Source organism: Hyperoodon ampullatus, assembly GCF_949752795.1.
Source record: "Hyperoodon ampullatus genome assembly, chromosome: 19".
NCBI classification, from domain to species: domain Eukaryota; kingdom Metazoa; phylum Chordata; class Mammalia; order Artiodactyla; family Ziphiidae; genus Hyperoodon; species Hyperoodon ampullatus.
Window position 1 is genome coordinate 13,949,570 of NC_136932.1, and position 22,853 is coordinate 13,972,422.

At 59.3% G+C, this 22,853-nt stretch overlaps 1 protein-coding gene and 1 pseudogene across 2 annotated transcripts; one reads left to right on the top strand and one right to left on the bottom strand.

The window, feature by feature from the left end:
• On the top strand, positions 1–16,706 carry FASN (fatty acid synthase; the record flags this gene model as incomplete). The annotated part of the gene is made up of 41 exons (XM_079724792.1): positions 1–127; positions 919–1,071; positions 2,328–2,501; positions 2,716–2,916; positions 3,031–3,153; positions 3,237–3,352; positions 3,443–3,577; positions 4,232–4,694; positions 4,780–4,967; positions 5,056–5,245; positions 5,914–6,008; positions 6,141–6,275; positions 6,380–6,583; positions 6,704–6,819; positions 7,056–7,228; positions 7,302–7,493; positions 7,575–7,655; positions 7,772–7,957; positions 8,143–8,322; positions 8,399–8,602; positions 9,220–9,524; positions 9,836–10,228; positions 10,311–10,475; positions 10,572–10,690; positions 10,779–10,933; positions 11,088–11,291; positions 11,464–11,614; positions 11,701–11,879; positions 11,965–12,084; positions 12,281–12,403; positions 12,513–12,736; positions 12,815–13,016; positions 13,152–13,303; positions 13,416–13,507; positions 13,716–13,867; positions 13,961–14,206; positions 14,449–14,637; positions 14,917–15,147; positions 15,260–15,480; positions 15,568–15,666; positions 15,758–16,706. The coding sequence occupies 41 exons, from the start codon at positions 1–3 to the stop codon at positions 16,145–16,147; spliced, it is 7,548 nt and encodes a 2,515-aa protein (XP_079580918.1). The 3' UTR covers positions 16,148–16,706.
• Positions 16,707–22,320: 5,614 nt separating this feature from the next.
• Positions 22,321–22,818, bottom strand: LOC307067868 (large ribosomal subunit protein uL11-like; annotated as a pseudogene). Its single transcript has one exon. The product of its transcript is annotated as a large ribosomal subunit protein uL11-like (transcript).
• Between the last annotated feature and the right edge of the window lie 35 nt (positions 22,819–22,853).

The window sequence follows — 22,853 nt, forward strand, 5'->3', positions numbered from 1 at the left end:
ATGGAGGAGGTGGTGATCGCTGGCATGTCCGGGAAGCTGCCTGAGTCGGAGAACTTGGAGGAGTTCTGGGCCAATCTCATCGGCGGTGTGGACATGGTGACGGATGATGACAGGCGGTGGAAGGCAGGTAAGTGGGCCTGGGTTCTCCTCTCACTGCCGCTGGGTACACAGTCTCCAAGCTACCAGGACAGGCCTGCTCTGGCCTGAGCTCCCGTCCCACCTGCAGAGCCAACGGTCACCCGAGGTGAGGCCATGCTGCAGGCTCTTCCTGCGAGATGGCACCAGGAGAAGGCTCAGGGTGAGGGAGAAACTGGGACCTCTGGCCAGTGGGCTAGGGACTGAACTCCAGTCCACAGGAGACTGAGGGCTGGCCCTAGACATGGTCTTTGCCCACTTCACAGATAAGCTAAGTAAGCTGCTAGGGGGCAGATCCAGAGCTAGGCCAGGTGGGTGAGCACCTCCGGCCCCACTGCCCACCACCTGGTCCCTGCAGAGCCTGGCCAGCCACTGCTGGCCCACGTGTCCCAAACTGTCGGATAAGACACCAGGCTCTCCCAGGAAGCTGGTTTGACTCCCTCACGCCCAGTAGGTTCTTCTGCAGAGCGGCTCTACCTGATCTACGGGATGTGAGTCAGTGTGGCGGAGCCTGGCCTGGCCTCAGCCTCTGGGGCCAGTGTCAGGCCAGGCAGGGGGTCTCCAGCCAGGACAGGACAGTGGTGGGTAGGCGGAGGGGGCACTCCCCACCCAGTGCTGTGCTCTGGGACACCACCCATGAGGCTCCCCCTAGGGGCCCCTCTCAGAAGTGGGCCCACCCATCCCGGGGAGCCTGGGCTCCCTGCTGCCACAGGGACGCCACTGTCAGTCACTCGGGGCTGTGAGGTTCCGTGGCTGGCCCCTCCATCTGCGTGTGTTCCACAGGACTGTATGGCCTGCCCCGGCGGTTAGGCAAGCTGAAGGACCTGTCCCGGTTTGACGCCTCCTTCTTCGGGGTCCACCCCAAGCAGGCAAACACAATGGATCCCCAGCTGCGCTTGCTTCTGGAGGTCACCTATGAGGCCATTGTGGACGGAGGTGGGTCATCAGGAGGCTGACAGCCAACCTGGGACTTCTGAGGGCCCCTCCCTGAGGTTCCTGCCGCCCCTCTTGAAAGCATTCCTCCATTTTGCTTCTAAGAGCAACACGTGTTCATGACAAAACATCCAAAACATAGAAGCCGTTGAGGGAGCCGAGTCCTGGTCTGGGGCCGATGGGCTGGGGAGGCATGGGCCTTGGGCAGGTCACGTTTCACAGCTGCACACCAGAGGTGTCCCAGGCATGTCCTGATGCCCCAGCTTCCTCACTCCCCATTGCGTGGCTGATCTTGGGCGCGAGGGCAGGGTGCCAGGCAGAGTAGGAGGCGAGATCTGGCCCCACGACGCTTGCTCTCCACGCTCTCCTCCGCCGGGTTGTGTCTGGCTTTGGACAAGTGCCTCGAGGCCAGCTGCCCCTTGTCCCGGGGCACAGACTTGTCCCAGGGACACCAGGGACATAGAAGTCCTGCCAGGTGGGAGAGGAGAGGCTGCCATGTGGGTGAGGCCCCTCAGTAGGGGAGCGGTGAGAGCTCAGCTCTGCAGGGGAACCTGGGGCCTGTCTGCTCCCACCTGTGGTTGGCAGGGTGGGTGTCCCGGCCTTGCAGTCTCTTGTCCTGCAGCAGATGCTAAGTAGTCTGTGGGGTTGACACTGAGCCTGACGGGGTCATGGACACGTGCTGCCTGGGGTGGAGTGGAGGGGAGGTGAGAGGACCCTGGTAGGGGAAAGTGGAGACCTTTCCACTGCCCAGGCCGCATCCGGAGACCTTGGATGCTGCTCCCCAGGGGCTGGCCAGTGTCCCTCCCTCCTTCCCAAGCCTGGACACTCGGCCTTTGTCTCTCTCTGTCTTCTTATCTTGGCCCGCCCAGGGCAGGCCGCCCTCAGGGCTCACCAGACCCTGCCAGCAACACCAGGGGCCAGGGGAGTAGCCTAGGGACAATGCTGCCCTCTGTCCCCACCTCCGGCTGTCTCTGGCTGCTGCCTGACCCAGAGCCTGGAGCCCCACCTGGCGCCCCGCCCGTGCCTGGGCCCCGGTTCCCTGTGACCTGGTTATCCGTTCTCAGCCCTACCTGGGCTGGCCGCCCCACTGTGGCTATGCTCTCTCTTCCCTGGCCCACCTCATCCCCTCCAGAGTTAGGCTGAGATGGAGCCTCCTCTCACCCAAGCCAGGGAGGCTGAGAGGCGAGGCCTCACCTCCCAGAGCTGGGTGGTGGGCTGGGCGCGTCACAGCAGCTAGGGCTGACCTCTGTCTCCTACAGGCATCAACCCAGCTTCCCTTCGTGGGACGAACACCGGTGTCTGGGTGGGTGTGAGCAGTTCTGAGGCCTCAGAGGCTCTGAGTCGAGACCCTGAGACCCTCATGGGCTACAGTATGGTGGGCTGCCAGCGTGCCATGATGGCCAACCGCCTCTCCTTCTTCTTCGACTTCAAAGGTGGGTGCACACACAGCTCCTCTGGGCCTCGGACTGGGGCAGGGTGGGGCTGGACGGCAGCTGAGACCCTTCCAGACTCTGACCTCCCCTCTCCGAGGAGGACCTGCAGGGGTGAGGTACCGGTGTCATAGGCTCCACATGGCGGGCACCTGCTAAAGCTGCCAGGGCCCAAGGTTGGGGGAGTCCCACAGCTGCATTGTGCCCTTGCTTGCAGGGCCCAGCGTTGCCCTGGACACAGCCTGCTCCTCCAGCCTGCTGGCCCTGCAGAGCGCCTACCAGGCCATCCGCAGTGGGGAGTGCCCCGCGGCCGTTGTGGGTGGCATCAACATCCTGCTGAAGCCCAACACCTCGGTGCAGTTCATGAAGTTGGGCATGCTCAGCCCTGAGGGCTCCTGCAAGTCCTTTGATGCAGCAGGTGAGGGCGGAGGGCGTGGGAGCCCGGGATAGCACCCCCAGCCCCCGTTTCACCCTACACCAGCCCCTGAGCTCTGCCCTGAGCTCCCAGGCCTGAGGTGCCCTCTGCCCCCAGGGGACGGCTACTGCCGCGCGGAGGCTGTGGTGGCCGTCTTGCTGACCAAGAAGTCCCTGGCCCGACGGGTGTACGCCACCATCCTCAACGCCGGCACCAACACTGATGGCTTCAAAGAGCAAGGTGGGAGCAGCCGGGCAGGGTGAGGGCGGGGCTGCAGGCGGTTAGGTGATTGGTGGTGTGCTGAGGCCCGGCCCCGCCCACAGGCGTCACCTTCCCCTCCGGAGAGGTGCAGGAGCAGCTCATCCGCTCCCTGTACGAGTCGGCCGGGCTGACCCCCGAGTCCCTGGAGTATATCGAAGCCCATGGCACTGGCACCAAGGTGAGAGCCCTGCCGGGCCCTGTGCACACCCCACACCCCACGCCGGAGAGGCGCCGGGGTGGAGTCCTGACCTCCCTGGGTCCCCCACAGGTGGGCGACCCCCAGGAGCTGAACAGCATCATGCGGGCCCTGTGTGCCACCCGCCAGGACCCCCTGCTGATCGGGTCCACCAAATCAAACATGGGGCACGCGGAGCCCGCCTCGGGGCTCGCAGCCCTGGTCAAGGTAGGCAGGCGGGTCTGGGGCCATCCTGCCCCTGCCTCCTCAGCTTCCTGCTGCCCGGTCGGGGGAGGATCCCCACAGGCTGTGCTGTGGGGTGTGGGCCACTGAGGCCCAGACAGCAACGTGCCAGCATGTAGCCATTCCCTGCCCTAGTTCACGGGGCCAGACATCTTGCCCAGCACTGCTCCACAAGAGACCAAGCCGGTGGTGCAGAAGCAGCGGGGCGGCCCCACCTCTCCAGGGCTGCCCTTCCCCATGGCCTGCTGACCAACTGGTAGCCCAGAGCATCCAGGTCACCGCTGCTCAGGCTCCTTAGTGCTCTGGGCTTCCTGGGCCACTGTAGCCACCTGTCTGCAGCTCTTAGATCGGGACCTGAGGTGGGGTCTGGCTGAGGGACCTTTGTGTCTAGACCCATGGCCATTAGTCCGGAGGTGGCAGGGGCCCTAGGTGAGGCCCAAGGCCGAGAGGGGAAGGGGCCTGCAGCTTGGTCACCAGACCACTGCACTGGGGCTGGGCAAGGTTGGGGGAAAGGAAGTCTGTTGCAGTGGGCAGGGGGCCTCAGAGTGTCCTCAGGAAGGGAAGTACCTGAAGCCCACCCTGACCAGCAGGGCAGGGAGCCCGGGGCTGGCCACCCCACTGACCATTAGGCACCCATAGGTGCTGCTGTCCCTGGAGCACGGGGTCTGGGCCCCCAACCTGCACTTCCACAGCCCGAACCCCACGATCCCAGCGCTGCAAAACGGGCAGCTGCAGGTAGTGGACCGGCCTTTGCCCGTTCTCGGGGGCAATGTGGGCATCAACTCCTTTGGCTTCGGTGGCTCCAATGTGCATGTCATCCTCCGGCCCAACTCCCAGCCGCCCCCGCCGCCTGCCCCGCACTCCGCCCTGCCCCGTCTGCTGCGGGCCAGCGGGCGCACCCTTGAGGCTGTGCAGGGCCTGCTGGAGCAGGGCCTCCAGCACAGCCACGACCTGGCCTTCGTGAGCATGCTCAATGACATCGCGGCCGCCCCCACGGCCACCATGCCCTTTCGTGGCTACACTGTGCTGGGCGGCCAGGGCGGCGACCAGGAGGTGCACCAGGTGCCAGCTGGCAAGCGCCCACTCTGGTTCATCTGCTCCGGTGAGCCCCCAGCTCCCCAGGTTGTCCCCGAGGGCAGTGGGGGCAGGGCCGCGCAGCCCTGCCCTGACGCCTCTCACTGGGACAGGGATGGGCGCACAGTGGCGCGGGATGGGGCTGAGCCTCATGCGCCTGGGCAGCTTCCGCGACTCCATTCTGCGCTCAGACAAGGCCGTGAAGCCTTTGGGACTGCAGGTGTCGGACCTGTTGCTGAGCACAGATGAGACCACCTTTGATGACACCGTCCAGTCCTTCGTGAGCCTCACTGCCATCCAGGTGCACCCCGGGGGTCTGGGGTGAGCGGGCCAGCAGGGCGGTCAGCCTGGCGTCCCCGGGACTGGCGTGACGCACCCTGTTCCCCCAGATTGCCCTCATAGACCTGCTGACCTCCATGGGCCTGCGGCCTGACGGCATCATTGGGCACTCCCTGGGCGAGGTGGCCTGCGGCTACGCCGACGGCTGCCTCTCTCAGGAGGAGGCTGTCCTGGCTGCCTACTGGAGGGCCCAGTGCATCAAGGAGGCCAACATCCCGCCCGGGGCCATGGCAGCTGTGGGTAGGTGTTGCCCTGTGCTCCCCCATCCCACTCCACCCATGGGCCTGAGGGTCTCCGTGGGAGGGGACGTCTACACTGGCACCTTCAACATTGGTGCTGGGCAGAGGCAACGTTCTGGGGTGACTCGCTGGCCACCGTCCTCCTCACTTCAGGGTGAGAGCGACCCTGACAGCCTGCTCCCGTGTGCCCTGTATGGCCTCCCTGAGCCTGATGGCCTTGGCACTCGGCACACTTGCCCATGGGCATCAGTAGAGGCCAGCATGATTTTCCCATGAGCCTGAGCTAAACCCCTGGGGGGCTGCAGGGGAAGGAGTGGGCCTGTTCGCACTTCGGGCAGGCAAGGCTGGGGACGGGAGGACACTCGAGAAAGCCTGAGGGACTGGCAGGAGAGTGAGGCCAAGGTCCTCTGTGGTTGGTCAGACGTAGGAGCCTTTGGCGTCAATACTGAGCCGAAACTGGCTCCCGCCTGTGGGGTAGCGTTAACGACACCCCTGCCTGAGATCAGACATGGCAGGGGCGAAAGTGCCTCGTAAAGGTGCCGCTCTGCAGCTGTCATCACCGCCTCTGTCATTAGGGCCACCCCGGCAACGTCTTCCTCCCCCTGGGGAGGGGCCGAGTGAGGGTGCTGGCTCCCTGTGGCCACCGTCTGAGGCTGTCTCTGCCCCCAGGCTTGTCCTGGGAAGAGTGTAAGCGGCGCTGCCCCCCTGGTATCGTGCCTGCCTGCCACAACTCCCAAGACTCTGTGACCATCTCCGGACCTCAGGTGGGCCCTGGGAGGCGAGGCCTCATCCCCAAGTCCCCTCCTATCCCTCAGGGTGAGCTCTGCATGGGGAGCCGGGCATAGGCCTAGGACTGCTCGCCCAGCGCCCCTGCCCCCTCCCCGCCCCCACCCCAGGCCGCAATGTCCGAGTTCGTGCAGCAGCTGAAGCAGGAGGGTGTGTTTGCCAAGGAGGTGCGGACAGGTGGCATAGCGTTCCACTCCTACTTCATGGACTCCATCGCCCCTGCGCTGCTGCAGGCACTCAAGAAGGTGGGTTGCTGCCCCACGGGCTGCCTGGCGGGGGCCTCCTGGAGGACGGGCGGGCAGGCGGCCCCAAGCTCCCTCACGCCAACCCAGCCTGGCCGTGTGCGCAGGTGATCCGGGAGCCACGGCCCCGCTCCGCGTGCTGGCTCAGCACCTCCATCCCCGAGGCCCAGTGGCAGGGCCGTCTGGCCCGCACGTTCTCAGCTGAGTATAACGTTAACAACTTGGTGAGCCCCGTGCTGTTCCAGGAGGCACTGAGGCACGTGCCTGAGCACGCCGTGGTGCTGGAGATCGCCCCGCATGCCCTGCTGCAGGTGCGCGCTGGGCGGGCAGGATGGTCAGGTCCGGGAGGCAGGCTGGCCGGGCTCCGTGTGGCCTTGTGGGGGTGGGTGGGAGCTGGTCAGAGGGAGGCCCAGCCCGTCTCTGCCTCTCAGGCCATCCTGAAGAGAGGCCTCAAGTCCAGCTGCACCATCGTCCCGCTGATGAAGAAGGACCACAGGGACAACCTGGAGTTCTTCCTCAGCAACGTGGGCAGGCTCCACCTGATGGGGTGCGTCCCCTCGCCCTGCTTGACCCTGGGAGCCCCTCAGCCACAGGCTGGCCTTGAGATCGTCCCCAGGAAGCGGGCTTGTGGGTGCTGGGCCACCGTCACACCCTCACTGCGGCCCCCACCCCACCCCGTCTCGGTCATCCCTGGGGTCTTAGGGGAGAACGGTTGGCAGTGGGTATAGCAGGGTGGTCCTGGGGACAAGTGTGCTGCTCACATCTCCCCTCTCCACCCTCCAGCATTGACATCAACCCCAACGGTCTGTTCCCACCCGTGGAGTTCCCGGCTCCCCGGGGGACCCCCCTCATTTCCCCCCACATCAAGTGGGACCACAGCCAGACTTGGGATGTGCCCGCCGTGGAGGACTTCCCCAGCGGCTCCAGCTGCTCCTCTGTCACTGTCTATAAGATCGGTGAGTGAGGTGCGGGCAGGAGGGGGACGGCTCCTTCCTCCCGGTCACTGGCACTAAGGCCCATGCCCCACAGATGCCAGCCCTGAGACCCCCGACCACTACCTGCTGGATCACTGCATCGACGGCCGCGTAATTTTCCCCGCCACTGGCTACCTATTCCTGGTCTGGAAGACGCTGGCACGAGCCCTGGACCAAAACATGGAGCAGGTGCCTGTGGTGTTTGAGGACGTGACGCTACACCAGGCCACCATCCTGCCCAAGACAGGTGAGGCAGGCGGCTCGGGATGCGGGGCGGGAGTGCTGCCTGCTGACCCCTGCTGCTGACCTCTGACCCTGCTGCCTGCAGGGACCGTGCCCCTGGAAGTGCGGCTTCTGGAGGCTTCGTGCACCTTCGAGGTGTCTGAGAACGGCAACCTGATCGTGAGCGGTGAGCAGGGGCACCCGCCCAGGCTGCAGAGTCCCTGGTGGGGGTCTCTGGGTGGACCCTGGCTGCCAGCTCAGCCCGGCCCTGCCCTCAGGCCCTTCTGCCACCCCCGCCCACAGGGCAGATACACCAGTGGAAGGACCCCGACCCCAGGCTCTTTGACAACCAGTATGGCACGGACGCCACACCTGTAGACCCCACTGCTGCGTTCCACCTGAGCCAGAGCGACGTGTACAAGGAGCTGCGGCTGCGGGGCTACAACTACGGCCCCCACTTCCAGGGCATCCTCGAGGCCAACCTCGAAGGTGGGTGCAAGGAGGCCCCACTTTATGCTCAGGAACGTGCTCTGGGGCTAACTCCTGCTGCCCGGCGTTAGATGCCCAAGCCGGGTGAAGGGAGGGCAGTTGTGGGTGTGAGGGGGCCGCATGGAGGAGAGGGCCCACTGGGGGAGAGACCCAACCTGGCCGAGCTGATGGTCCCTCCACCCCAGGTAACACAGGCCGGCTGCTGTGGAAGGACAACTGGGTGACCTTCCTGGACACCATGCTGCAGATGTCCATCCTGGTCCCGGGCCACCGCAACCTGCGCCTGCCCACGCGCATCACCGCCATCCACATCGACCCCACCACCCACCGGCAGAAGCTGTACGCACTGCAAGGCGAGACACAAGGTAGCCCTGCCCTGGCCCCGCACACTTGTGTCCCTGTGCCAGGCGCTGCCCGCACTTACCCAGCATGTCCCCGCAGTGGCCGACGTGGTAGTGAACAGGTGTCTGAACAGCACAGTGGCCGGCAGCGTCCACATCTCGAGGCTCCATGCCTCGGTGGCCCCTCGGCGACAGCAGGAGCAGCTGGCACCCATCCTGGAGAAGTTCTGCTTCACGCCGCACGTGGAGAGCGGGTGCCTGGCTGGGAGCCTGGCCCTGCAGGAGGAGCTGCAGCTGTGCAGGGGTGAGGCCTGCGCCCACCCCCTTCATCCCGGGCTCCAGCTCCCAGTTCCTGTGCCCAGTCTGGCAAAGGGGAGCTCATCACCTCCCCTCATCGCCCCGTCACAGCCCCTCCTTCATGTGGAGTCCAGTCCCCCCAGGCCTGGCTCCCCCCGCCCAGAGCTGATGTCTTCAGAGGAGGCCTAGCACACATAGGCGACAGATTTGTCCCCTCCTGTCTGTGCCCCCAGCCAGCTGTATAGGCGTAGCGCCATGAGACGGCTCCGCACACAGGGCTCACACCCAAGCTGACGGGTGGGGGGAGCTGGGGAGGGGCGGCAGGGCCGTCAAGGCACTGAACCCGCCCTCTGGAGGATCCACCCTCTGTGGGGCCCACACCTGGGTGGGAGGCAGAGCAGCCCTTCACCCACCCAGTGGTCCCGACGGTTGATGCCAGTTTCTAGCCCTGGAGGACTGGACTACCCACTCCGTCCCTCTGTTTGCTGTCAGTGGGCAGAGCCGGGCGGTGGGTCCTGCTTACCTCCGAGTCCCTGCTCCAGGCAGACACCAGTTGCTGGGGGACCTTCAGGAACCCCAGCCCAGCTGAGCCTCTTCCCTAGCACCCGTCTCTCTCCTCCCCAGGGCTGGCACAGGCACTGCAGACAAAGGTGGCCCAGCAGGGGATGAAGATGGTGGTGCCCGGGCTGGACAGTGCCCAGGCTCCCCGGGAGGCCCCGCAGCAGGGCCTGCCTCGGCTGCTGGCCGCCGCCTGCCAACTGCAACTCAATGGGAACCTACAGCAGGAACTGGGCCAGGTCCTGGCCCAGGAGAGGCCCCTGCTGTGTGACGACCCCCTGCTCAGCGGCCTCCTCGACTCCCCAGCACTCAAGGCGTGCGTGGACACCGCCCTGGAGAACATGGCCAGCCTCAGGATGAAGGTGGTGGAGGTGGGTGCCGAGCGCAGAGGCAGGCACTGTGCATATGGACCCAGACGCGGGCAGCCCCAAACATCAGGAGGGCTGGGGCCCTTCTGACGCGAGGTCGCCCAACTTGCGATGGTGCTGAGGCCGCCCACACACTGAAGGGGAAGGGGCACAGAGAAGGGACTGGAGGTGGGCTCTGCGGGTGCTGTGGACAGGGCAGCGCTGGCCAGTGGCCTCAGCGGAGTTGGTGGGTGGGTCTTTCTGGGAGACACCCAGCTGAGGGGGTGGGTGCGCCTGCCCCGTGGCAGCTGATCCAAGAAGCTGTTCCACCCCAGGTGCTGGCTGGTGACGGCCGACTGTACTCCCGCATCCCTGCGCTCCTCAACACCCAGCCCCTGATGCAGATGGACTACATAGCCACTGACCGCCACCCCCAGGCACTGGAGGCTGCCCAAGCCAAGCTGCAGCAGCTCGACCTCACCCAGGGCCAGTGGGACCCTGTGGACCCGGCCCCCAGCAGCCTGGGCAGGGCTGACCTCCTAGTGTGCAACTGTGCCCTGGCCACCCTTGGTGACCCGGCCACGGCCATCGGCAACATGGCGGCTACCCTGAAGGAGGGAGGCTTCCTGCTGCTGCACACGCTGCTCGGAGGTTACTCCTTGGGGGAGACTGTCGCCTTTCTCACCTGCTCTGAGCCACATCAAGGGGGGCAGCACCTCCTGAGCCAGGTGCGGGGCGGGGCCGGGATGGGGAGGGGCCGGGATGGGGAGGGGCCGGGAGGCTGCCGAGCACTGACCCCCCAACGCACAGGACGAGTGGGAGAGCCTATTTACCGGGGCATCCCTGCACCTGGTGGCCCTGAAGAGGTCCTTCTACGGCTCTGTGCTCTTCCTGTGCCGCCGGCCGGCCCCGCAGAACAGCCCAGTCTTCCTGTCGGTGGAGGACGCCAGCTTTGGATGGGTCAACTCACTGAAGGTCAGTCGCTCCCAGCCCTGGCCAGGCCTGGCTGACGCAGCTCCAGTGTGGGGGTCTGGGGAGCCCCCAGAAGCCAACCCCTCCCTCGTTCTACAGAACATCCTGGCTGACTCCTCGTCCCGGCCCGTGTGGCTCATGGCCGTTGGCTGCACCACCTCAGGTGTCGTGGGCATGGTGAACTGTCTACGAAAAGAGCCCGGTGGGCACCAGATTCGGTGAGATGCCCGCTGAGCTGCATGCCCCTTGCTCCTCCCCTCCAACCCCCCCCCCCCAGCTTCCCCTCACCTGTCTGGTTGTCCATAGGTGTGTCCTGGTGTCCAACCTCAGTAGCAAGTCCCCCATCCCTGAGATGGACCCAAACTCCTTGGAGCTGCAGAAGGTGCTACAGGGGGACCTGGTGATGAACGTCTACCGGGACGGGGCCTGGGGGGCATTCCGCCACTTCCCACTGGAAAAGGGTGAGCCCCCAATGTGCCACCCTGCCCCCCCAGGCTCCTCACCTCGCAGCTGGGAGGGCTGAGAAGGAGAGGGCAGGGGGACCCTGGCTGGAAGCCCCGCCCAGTCCAGGGCTGCGTGTGACCCTGTGGCAGCTCCACTTTCTGTCACCCACAGACCGGCCAGAGGAGCAGACGGAGCACGCCTTCGTAAACATCCTCACCCGCGGGGACCTCTCCTCCGTCCGCTGGGTCTGCTCTCCTCTGCGCCACGCCCAGCCCACTGGCCCCGGAGTCCAGCTCTGCACCATCTATTATGCCTCCCTCAATTTCCGAGACGTCATGCTGGCCACGGGCAAGCTGTCCCCCGACGCCATCCCAGGTACAGGCAGCACACGGTGGGGGGACCAGAACAAAGACCTGCGGGGCCAGGACCTGGGAAGGGGGGGTCCTCACCCCGCAATGCTCAGGAACCTGGGAGGCTCCTCGAACCCAACCTCACACACTGGGGTCCTCCTGGGGAGGTAAGGGGCTCACCCACCATCTGCCCCCAGGAAAATGGGTCACTCGAGACTGCATGCTGGGCATGGAGTTCTCCGGCCGAGATGCCAGAGGCGAGCGTGTGATGGGGCTGGTGCCCGCCGAAGGCCTGGCCACCTCCATTCTGGTGTCTCAGGACTTCCTGTGGGACGTGCCTTCCAACTGGTGAGTCGGTCAGAGCTGTGACCTGGGGCCCAACATGGATGTGGCCAGGGGTCAGGCCCGAGCTGATCCCTGTGCTGTGCCCATAGGACCCTGGAGGAGGCAGCTTCAGTGCCCGTCGTCTATACCACAGCCTATTACGCGTTGGTAGTACGCGGACGCATGCAGCCTGGGGAGACAGTGCTCATCCACTCGGGCTCGGGCGGTGTGGGTCAGGCCGCCGTCGCCATCGCTCTCAGCCTGGGCTGCCGCGTCTTCACCACTGTGGGTAAGCCTACAGCCCTTCCCAGAGCCCAGGACTGCCCCTCCAACGCCTGAAGCCCAGACTTACCAGCAGCGTCTCTCCCCACCAGGGTCAGCTGAAAAGCGGGCATACCTCCAGGCCAGGTTCCCACAGCTCAACGAAGCCAGCTTTGCCAACTCCCGGGACACGTCCTTCGAGCAGCACGTGCTTTGGCACACGGCCGGGAAGGGTGAGTGGCTCCCGTCACTAGCCAACCGCCATCCACCCATATTCTCAGCCCCCTCTTCCTCCCATCCCCACCTCTCCGGCCAAGCTGGAGTAGACACCGGCCCAGGCGGGGTTAGGGTCTGGCCTTCCGGACTTTTGCTGCGTTGGCTGGGCAGTTGTCTTGACTGTGAGGACCCCTCTTGCCCCCCGACCCCAAGGTGTTGACCTCGTCCTGAATTCCCTGGCGGAAGAGAAGCTGCAGGCCAGCGTGCGGTGTCTGGCCCAGCATGGTCGATTCCTGGAAATTGGCAAATTTGACCTTTCCAACAACCACCCCCTGGGTGAGGCTGGGCATCAGGCTGGGTGGGCAGGGGGCTCTTGGGCAGAGCGGGGGTCCACAGGGTGGGCTGTCAGCTGAGTGGTGAGGCCGCCTCCTGCCCACCTGTCCAGGCATGGCCATCTTCCTGAAGAACGTGACTTTCCACGGGATCCTGCTGGACGCAATCTTTGATGGAGACAGCGCCACCTGGCGGGAGGTGTCGGCGCTGCTGCAGGCGGGCATCCGGGACGGCGTGGTGCAGCCCCTCAAGTGCACCGTGTTCCCCAAGACCCAGGTGGAGGACGCCTTCCGCTACATGGCCCAGGGCAAACACATCGGCAAAGTGGTCCTCCAGGTGAGTAGGGGACCCCAGGCACCCCCAGCTCCGGCCCCTGCCGGCAGTGTATGAACAGCGGTGCTACTTGGGCTGCAGGTACGCGAGGAGGAGCGGGAGGCGGTGCTGCAAGGGACCAAGCCCACCCTGACGGCGGCCTTGTCCAAGACCTACTGCCCAGCCCACAAGACCTACATCATCACAGGGGGCCTGGGTGGCTTCGGCCTAGAGCTGTCCCAGTGGCTCATGCTGCGAGGGGCCCAGAAGCTGGTGCTGACCTCCCGCTCCGGGATCCGCACAGGTGACTGGCCCCGGGGAGCGCGAGGGTGGGGCGGTGGGAGAGGCCTCTGTCAGCTCCCCCTCCTGCTGCTCTCCGGGCACCTGGGCTTAGGGCCAGAGCCCTGATTTGCCCATCCCCACCGTCTGTGTCCCGCAGGCTACCAGGCCAGACAGGTCCGTGAGTGGAGACGCCAGGGTGTGCAGGTCCTGGTGTCCACCAGCGACGCCAGCTCGCTGGATGGTGCCCGGAGCCTTATCACTGAGGCCACCCAGCTTGGGCCTGTAGGCGGCGTCTTCAACCTGGCCATGGTGAGGACGGCTCTAAAGGGGCTGGAGCCAGCTGCCCAGGGGAGCCCCCCACCCCAAGCGAGCCCTCCAGAGCCCTGGGGCAAAGGCAGGTGCTAAGATCCCCTCACCCCAGGTCCTGAGAGACGCCGTGCTGGAGAACCAGACCCCTGAGTTCTTCCAGGACGTCAACAAACCCAAGTACAGTGGCACCCTGAACTTGGACAGGTGGGCTCCTCCCTTCTCTCTCTCCTTCTCCCAGCCCTCCCCTGCACGGCCTTCACACTGCTGTCCAGAGACCAGGCCACAGGCCTCTGCCGGGGTCTGGACCAAGGGTCCAGGGCAGTGGAGGCGGTTTGGCAGGCGAGCCAGGGATCCTGGGCGTGTCGGCCGGTGGGCTGGGGAGGCCGGCTGGGGGTGACTCAAGAACCCACAGGGTGACCCGGGAGGCATGCCCCGAGCTGGACTACTTCGTGGTCTTCTCCTCGGTGAGCTGCGGGCGTGGCAACGCCAGCCAGACCAACTACGGGTTCGCCAACTCCGCCATGGAGCGCATATGTGAGCAGCGCCGGCATGACGGCCTCCCAGGTGGGCCCGCCCGCCCCTCCTCCTCCACTCCTGCGGTGCCACCCTCACTCGTGCCCCTTCTCACCCCAGCCCCCCACCCTCCCTCACCTGCAGGCCTCGCCGTGCAGTGGGGTGCAATTGGCGATGTGGGCGTCGTGCTGGAGACCATGGGTACCAACGACACAGTCATTGGCGGGACGCTGCCCCAACGCATCGTCTCCTGCTTGGAGGTGCTGGACCTCTTCCTGAACCAGCCCCACCCCGTCCTGAGCAGCTTTGTGCTGGCGGAGAAGAAGGCCGCAGCCCATGGTGACGGCAGTAGCCAGCAGGACCTGGTGAAGGCTGTGGCTCACATCCTGGGTGAGGGAGCACCCTGCACCCCCCGACTGGCAGACACTCAGCTCCCCTGAGTCTGGTCTCCCTGGCTGCAGAAGGGGGCATGCCGGCTTGCTCATGGAGGGAGAGACACAGGTGGTCTGTGCAGAGCTGGGTGGGTGCTGTGTGCCATGACCATAGTGATGATGGTTTGGGAAGACCCAGCCATCAGGGTACAGGACCCACCAAGGCCCATCCCCCATTGCCAACTGAGCGCCTCTCCCCAGGCATCCGTGACTTGGCCACTGTCAACTTGGACAGCTCACTGGCAGACCTGGGCCTAGACTCACTCATGGGCGTGGAGGTGCGCCAGATGCTGGAGCGAGAGCATGACCGGGTGCTGTCCATGCGGGAAATCCAGCAGCTCACACTCCGGAAGCTTCAGGAACTTTCCTCGCAGGCTGGCACAGCTGATGGTAGGTGTGGAGGGGTGGTATCCCCGAAGCAGCACAGGTCCTCTCAGTGCTGCTGGCCTGTGAGCAGCCTGGACCCACCCCCGCCACCCAGGTCAGGGCTCGTCCATCTGGCCCCATCCTGAGAGCCCTCAGTGGGAGCCCAGTGCCCCCACCCACCTCCTGCCCTAGCCACCAGCAGCCCCAGTCAGGTGTGTGTGTGTATATGTGTGCATGCTGGGGGATTGTAGCAGGGGACCCCATGTGGCCCCGGCCCTCCCTGGCATCTGCCCCTCTTCACAGAGCTGGTGGCCCCCACACCCAAAGAGGACAGCCCTGCCCGGCAGCAGGCCCAGCTGAACCTGAGCACCCTGCTGGTGAACCCTGAGGGCCCGACCTTGACTCCACTCAACTCTGTGCAGAGCTCCGAGCGGCCCCTATTCCTGGTGCACCCCATCGAGGGCTCCATCACGGTGTTCCACAGCCTGGCTGCCAAGCTCAGCATTCCCACCTACGGCCTGCAGTGCACGGGAGGTGTGTCAGGGTCCTGCGGGGCTGTCCCCACAGCGGTCCTCCTCCGTCCTCCAGTGGGTTGGGGGTGACCTGCATGTCCAGAAAAGGGCTAAGCCTCGTGCTGTCCCTGCAGCTGCACCCCTGGACAGCATCCAGAGCCTGGCCGCCTACTACATCGAGTGCATCAGGCAGGTGCAGCCAGAGGGGCCCTACCGCATCGCTGGCTACTCCTATGGGGCCTGTGTGGCCTTCGAGATGTGCTCACAGCTGCAGGCACAGCAGAGCGCCGGCCCCACGAACAATAGCCTCTTCCTGTTCGATGGCTCGCACACCTACGTGCTGGCCTACACGCAGGTGAGGGCTGCGACGGCGCCCCTGGGGCCAGGTCTGGAGTCCCAGCCCCTTGTGCCGCCACTGCAGCAGCCCCTCCTCCCTTTGCAGAGCTACCGCGCCAAGATGACCCCTGGCTGTGAGGCCGAGGCCGAGGCCGAGGCCATGTGCTTCTTCGTACAGCAGTTCACTGACGCCGAGCACGGCAGGGTGAGTCTGCAGATGCCGCGTGGCTGGGCCTCCTGACACCCCTGCCCCCCCCATTCCCGTTCCTGGCGCCACTCATTGTCCTGTCCTCCAGGTGCTGGAGGCGCTACTGCCCCTCGAGGGCCTGGAGGAGCGCGTGGCGGCCGCCGTGGAGCTGATCGCACAGAGCCATGCGGGCCTGGACCGCCATGCAGTCCGCTTCGCGGCGCGCTCCTTCTACCAAAAGCTGCGGGCGGCCGAGAAGTACACGCCTCAGGCCACCTACCACGGCAACGTGACACTGCTACGCGCCAAGACAGGCGGCACCTATGGCGAGGACCTGGGCGCTGACTACAACCTCTCCCAGGTGTGCGACGGCAAGGTGTCCGTGCATGTCATTGAGGGTGACCACCGCACGCTGCTGGAGGGCAGTGGCCTGGAATCCATCCTCAGCATCATCCACAGCTCCCTGGCCGAACCACGTGTCAGCGTGCGGGAGGGCTAGGCCAGAGGGTTCCACATACGGGACCCACCCCGCCGGCCCCCGCACCCCACGTGCAGCCGCCAGTAGGACCAGCGCCCTCCCCTCTCCCACCCCCCCCACCCCGGCTGCCCTGGGCGCGGGGCTGGGACCCGCGCCGCCGACTCGGAGACCTGCCCGGTCTGTGAAGAGTCGGTCGAGCCGCCAGCCAGGCCGAGCTTCCTGGATCGCGCGGGCTCTGCCACGCGGGTCCATTTGTCGTTTCTCCGTTTGGATTCTCCTATTTATTGGGTCGCCAGGGAGACGCCGGTTGGTCCACCTGTGAGGCCGGCGTGCGGGAGCCGGGCCGGGGCCCCATGATGCCGGCAGTGGAGCGGAGCAGCCCCGGGCACTGGGCACCCACCCTATTCGTCTGTGTTCATTTTTCAAGAAACAACATTCAAACTGCTGCTTGGATTTTGAAATTTACTGTAATTGTCTGTGTAAAGAACCATGTCTGGACCCTGTTTCATTTTTACACCAACCTGGTAGAAATGTTGTCTCCTCTGGAGCCTCCCCACGATTAAACCACACGTGCCCTCTGGCCTCTGGGCATCCGTTCTTCCCTCCTCCCTGCCCAGCCCTGTGAGCCTGCGCTGTCCTGGCCAAGTCCTGGTGGCCTGGAGGGGACCACCCTCTGCTCCCTGCAGGAGGGAGGGGGCAACGCCTGGCTCCTGAAAGCAGGCTGGACACCTTGAGGCAGGGCCCCCTCTATCAGGGAAGCTTGACCAGGAGGAGACAGGTATGCAGTCTGATAATCCATTGGCATGATTGTGGGGTACCCCCTAGGGTACCCTTGCCAGATTTCCTTATCCCTCAGGGAAACCTCAGGTTTTCTCTCCTGGGCCTCAACTGAGTGGAGGATGCCCACCCACATTATTGAGAGTAAACTTTATTTGAAGTCACCTGATCATAGACGTGAAGCACACGGACCAAAAACCTTCACAGCAACGCCTAGGTGAGTGAGTGTTTGCTTAACTGGCCTAGTCCAGTGGAAGACTGATCGTCACACAGGTTTAGGCAGAAGGAATGAAGGCTGCATGGAATGGACGCACTGGGCTGGAAGCTTCTGGGCCAACAGCAGAGGTGAGCTGGAGCAGGGAGAGAGGTGGGCCCTGCAATGGGCCAGGACTGAATCTGGGACCGGGGGAGCAGGCTCACTGCTAGACTTCTAGAAGGATGTGTTGAACCCAGAACATCCAGGGGCCCTTATGTGTTCCTCAGAAAGTTCAACATAGAATTACCATGTGAGCCAGTAATTCCACTCCTAGGTATAACTCAAAAGAATGGGAAATGGACTCGGATACTTGTACACCAATGCTCATAACAGTGTTACTCATCTGCAACAGCCGAAAGGTGGAAATAATCCAAGAGTCTGTGAACAGATGAATGAGTATACAAATGTGGTCTACCCACATAATGGATATTATTCAGCCTTAAAAAGGAATGAAGTTCTGATACATGCCATGTATCAGAACATAGTGTGAAAAGGTTTCTGGAGCACGTATGTTAATAGCAGAAAAAGTAGGTTTCAGAGCAAAGAATAGGTTAGATATAAAGGGTCATTTCATAATGATAAAAGTGTCAACTAATCCAAAGGACATGAAAACTCGTGCCCCTATAACAGAGCTCCAAATTACAGAAAGCGAAAGATCTGGAAGAAGAATCGGAATTCCCTGGCAGTCCAGTGATTAGGACTCCGTGCTTCTGCTGCAGGGGGTGTGGGTTCAATCCCTGGTCAGGGAACTAAGATCCTGCATGCTGCATGGTGAAGCCAAAAAAAAAAAAAAAAAAAAAAAACAGGCAATCTACAACTACAGTTGGAGAGTTTCAAAACCCTTCTCAATAACTGAACAAGTAGAAGATCAGTAAGGATATGTAAGACTTGAGCAATACAATCAACCAACTGACATTTATAGACCAGTCAACAGTAGCAGAATGTACATTCTTTTCAGATTCACATAGAACATCTACTAAGATGGTTCACATTCTGTGTCATAAAACCAGTCTCAATAAGTTGAAAAGAACTCAGTTTCTATAAAGTATTTTCTTTGACCACAATTGAATAAAATTAGAATCAATAGCAAAAAGATCTGTAGAATATCCTCAAATATTTAGAAACCAAATAACATACTTCCAATAACCCATGGGTTGAAGAAATCAGAAGAGAAATCAGGAAGTATTTTGAACTGACTGAAAATGAAGACAGCATGCCAAAATTTGTAGTATATAGCTAAAGCAGTGTAGGGAAAATACATAACAATAAAGGCCTATGTCAAAAAAGAAGAAATTTCTCAAATTAATGACTTCAAATTTTGCCTTAAGAAACTAAAAAAAGAGCAAATGAAACCCAAACTAAGCAGAATAGAGGAAATAACCTATCAGAGAGAAAGTCAAATAGGAAACAGAAAAGCAGAAAATGAAATTAAAATCTTTGAGAAGACCAATAATTCATAAACCTTAAAACAGATTGAGCTGGGAGAAAAAAAATAGAAAAAACACAAATTACCAATAGTATCAGGAACGACAGAGGTGACATCACTAAGATTCTACATATATTAAAAGGCTAGTAAGGGAATATTGAACAACTTTATGCCAAACAATTGGACAACTTAGAAATGAACAAATCCCACACAAAACACAAAGTCAAGAAGAAATAGGGTTTCCGTGGTGGTGCAGTGGTTGAGAGTCCGCCTGCAGATGCAGCGGACACAGGTTCGTGCCCCGGTCTGGGAAGATCCCACATGCTGCGGAGTGGCTGGGCTGTGAGCCATGGCCGCTGAGCCTACGCATCCGGAGCCTGTGCTCCACAATGGGAGAGACCACAACAGTGAGAGGCCTGCGTACCGCAAAAAAAAAAAAAAAAAAAGTATTAAGTGAAAAAAAGGAAGTGTAAAAGGATGATATATCTGTATATTAGAGAAGGAAAAATAAGAATACATATGTGTATCTGTGCTTATTTTTGCAGAAAGAAGCAGGAAGGATAAAGTAAGCCCAGGGGCAGGTGGGAAAGGGTGGTATCGTGGTAAAAAGGACATTTCTCTGAGCAAGATTTTCTGTATAGTTTTTATTTGGGGAATTACATTAATACTTTATATATATTCAAAGAGTACATTTGAATCTACAAAAATAAAACTAAAGTTGGATACAAACAGAAACAAATAGATCCATATGCATAGCAAATGGATAAAATTACCACACAGAAGAGAAAAAAATGAACCACCTTTAGTGGGGCATATTCTAAAGACAAAGGGACCACAACAAATCTTGACCTTCTCTGTAAGAGAGCTTGTTACTGAGGGAGAAAAGAAATACAGGTACAGTGGCTTATGTATATAGTGGGTGGGAGACATCATACAGACCCATGCTTTAAAACACACACACGTGCACACACATGCACAAGCACATATGTATATAATCTTCAATTTGGTCTGCAGAAAGGGCCTGAAAGCAATGATATCCCCAAAGCAAGGAGGATGACTGGTACCGAGATCTTGTTTTTTTGTTTTGGTTTTTTTTTTTTTGCGGTACACGGGCCTCTCACTGTTGTGGCCTCTCCCGTTGCAGAGCACAGGCTCCGGACACGCAGGCTCAGCGGCCATGGCTCACGGGCCCAGCCGCTCCGCGGCATGTGGGATCTTCCCGGACCGGGGCACGAACCCGTGTCCCCTGCATCAGCAGGCGGACTCTCAACCACTGCACCACCAGGGAAGCCCTGAGATCTTGTTTTCTAAATACCATTCTGCACTGAAAACCCCAGGGTTCCTGGAAGAACAGGGCTGGCTTTAGAGCCAGGGCAGGGTGAAACCCTGGGCTCAGCAATGGTGATAGCAAAGGGCACAGCGCCAGACTGAGGGGCTGCACTGACCAATCTGGGGACAACTTAGCATCAAAATGAGTAACGATGATCATGTGTTATAAATATTACACTGCATGGAAAAGAGTCCACGCTTTTGGAATGGTGGAGCGAGGACCTCTGTGGACTCTCTCCCTGGTGAAAATATCATAACTGCTGGAAACTACTTACGAAATAATCACTGAAAGTCTCTGAGGGCACACAGCACATGGAGGAACATTTATTTAGGGAAATCTGCAAAGCCTCACAGGAAAGTCACAAACCACTACTGAAGGGAATTAAAGAAAATCTAAGTAAAAGGGAAAGATGTGCCCGACTCATGTATTCAAAGAGTCAGTATTGTTCCCATTTCTGCTCTCCCCAACTTCATCTATAACTTCAGTGTAATCCTAATCAAAGTCCCAACAGGCTTTTTTTTTTTTTTTTAACGTAGAAATTGAAAAGCTAACACTAAAATTTAAGTGGAAATGCAAAGAACCTAACATGGATGAAATGAGTTTTAAAAATACAAAGTTGGAGGAATTACACCCTTGATTTTAAGGCTTACTATAACGTTATATTAATTAAACAGCGTGGTATTGGTGTAAAGATAGACATATGGATTAGTGAACAGAATAGAGACTCCAGAAATACACCCTCATGTATACGGTTACTTTAAAAAGGTACCCACAATTCTGACACTTTATGGGGCAAAGAGTCCTTTAAGGAGCACTGGAACAAGTAGACATACACATGGGGGAGGGGAGGAAACGCAACCACAAGCACATCATATACAAGAACTAATTAAAAAAAAAACTAATTTAAAATGGATTATAAGGGGGATTTCCCTGGTGGTCCAGTGGTTAGGACTCAGCGCTTCCAGTGCCGGGGGCACGGATTCAATCCCTGGTCAGGGAACTAAGATCCCGCATACCACACGGTGCGGCAAAAAAAAAAAAAAAAAAGATGATAAATAAATTAATTAATTAATTAAATGGATTATAAACCCAGAAATGAAATCTAAAACTATAAAATTTCTATAAGAAAACATGGTAGGAGGACTTCCCTGGTGGTCCAGTGGGTAAAACTCCACACTCCCAATTCAGGGGACTCAGGTTTGATCCCTGGTTGGGGAACTAGATCCTGCACGCATGCTGCAGCTAAGAATCCACATGCCGCAACTAAGAAGTCTGCATGCAGCAACTAAAGATCCTACATGCTGCAACAAAGATCCCACGTGCTGCAACTAAGACCCGGTGCAGCCAAAATAAATTAATTAATTTAATTTTTTTTTAAAGAAAGAAAACATGGTAGGAAATCTTCATGATCTTTGGGGATGCAAAGATTTCTCAGGACACAAAAAGCCCTTAAAAAAAATGCTTCACTGGTCATCAAACTCATCTGCTCCTCAAAAGACACTGTTAGGAAAACAAAACTACAAGCTGCAGACTAGGAGGAACTATTTAGAATTCCTATATCTAACAAAGGATTTCTATCCAAAATTATATAAAGAACAATTAGGATGTAGTAACAAGACAAATAATTCAATGTTTTTTAATGGCAAAAGAGTTGAACTGACACATCACAAAACAAGGTACATGAATGTCCCAATAAACATATGAAAATAGACTCAATATCATTAGTCATTAGGGAAAGGCAACTTGAAACCACAATACCTTTTATTTCTTTTTCTTGCCTTATTGTTCTGGTTAGAACACCCAGTACTATCTTGAATAAGTGTGGTGAGTGTGAGCATACTTGCCTTGTTCCTGATCTTAAGGGGAAAACATTTAGTCTGTCATCACTGAGTATGATGTTATTTGTAAGTTTTTTTGTAGATACTTGTATCAAGTTGAGGAAATTCTCCCTCTATTCCTAGTTTATTGAGGTTTGTTTTTGTTTTGTTTTTTCCATTGATTGTCAAATAACCATTTATTATTTTTCTTTGCAGTTCTTAACTAGCTGGACATTCCACCACACCACTGTTTTTGTTGTTGTTGTTTTGGTTTGGTTTTTTTGTTTGTTTTGTTTTTATTTATTTTTGGCTGTGTTGGGTCTTCATTGCTGCATGTGGGCTTTCTCTAGTTGCAGCAAGCGGGGCCTACTCTTTGTTGTGGTGCACAGGCCTCTTGTTGTGGTGGCTTCTCTTGTTGCGGAGCACGGGCTCTAGGTAGTTGCAGCATGTGGGCTCAGTAGTTGTGGCTCACGGGCTCTAGAGAGCAGGCTCAGTAGTTGTGGCACACAGGCTTAGTTGCTCCGCGGCATGTGGGATCTTCCCGGACCAGGGCTCAAACCTGTGTCCCCTGCATTTGTAGGCAGATTTTTAACCCCTGTGCCACCAGAGAAGTCCCTCCACCACACCACTGTTGATATCATCTATGATGTCGCGAGGGTGGCGGCCATCAAGTTTGCAACCCACAGACTGGGCAGTTCCCAGGATCTCTTTAATGGTTCCAGAGAGTTCTCTAGCTAAAGATCGATGCCGCATCTGTGGGGCAATGTTGACAATCTCATCAAAAGTGATGTTTCCACTGTGCTTATTGTTTTTCTGCTTCTTTCTGTCTCTTGGAGGTTCCTTGAGAGCTTTGATGATCAGGGCAGAGGCAGAAGGTACCACCTCAGTCTGGGCCTGTCTGTTCTGAATGGTCAGTTTCACTGTAACCCTCAGGCCCTTCCAATCACCAGTTGCCTTGGCAATGTCATCACCAACCTTTCTTGGAGACAGACACAGGGGACCAATCTTGGGGTCCAGGGCAGACGTGGAACTGACCTCCCCACTGGTGCACCTCAATTACACGACTTTGATCTTGTTGGGGTCAATTTAGATGGCATGGTGGAGGTGGCTGGTGTCAGATG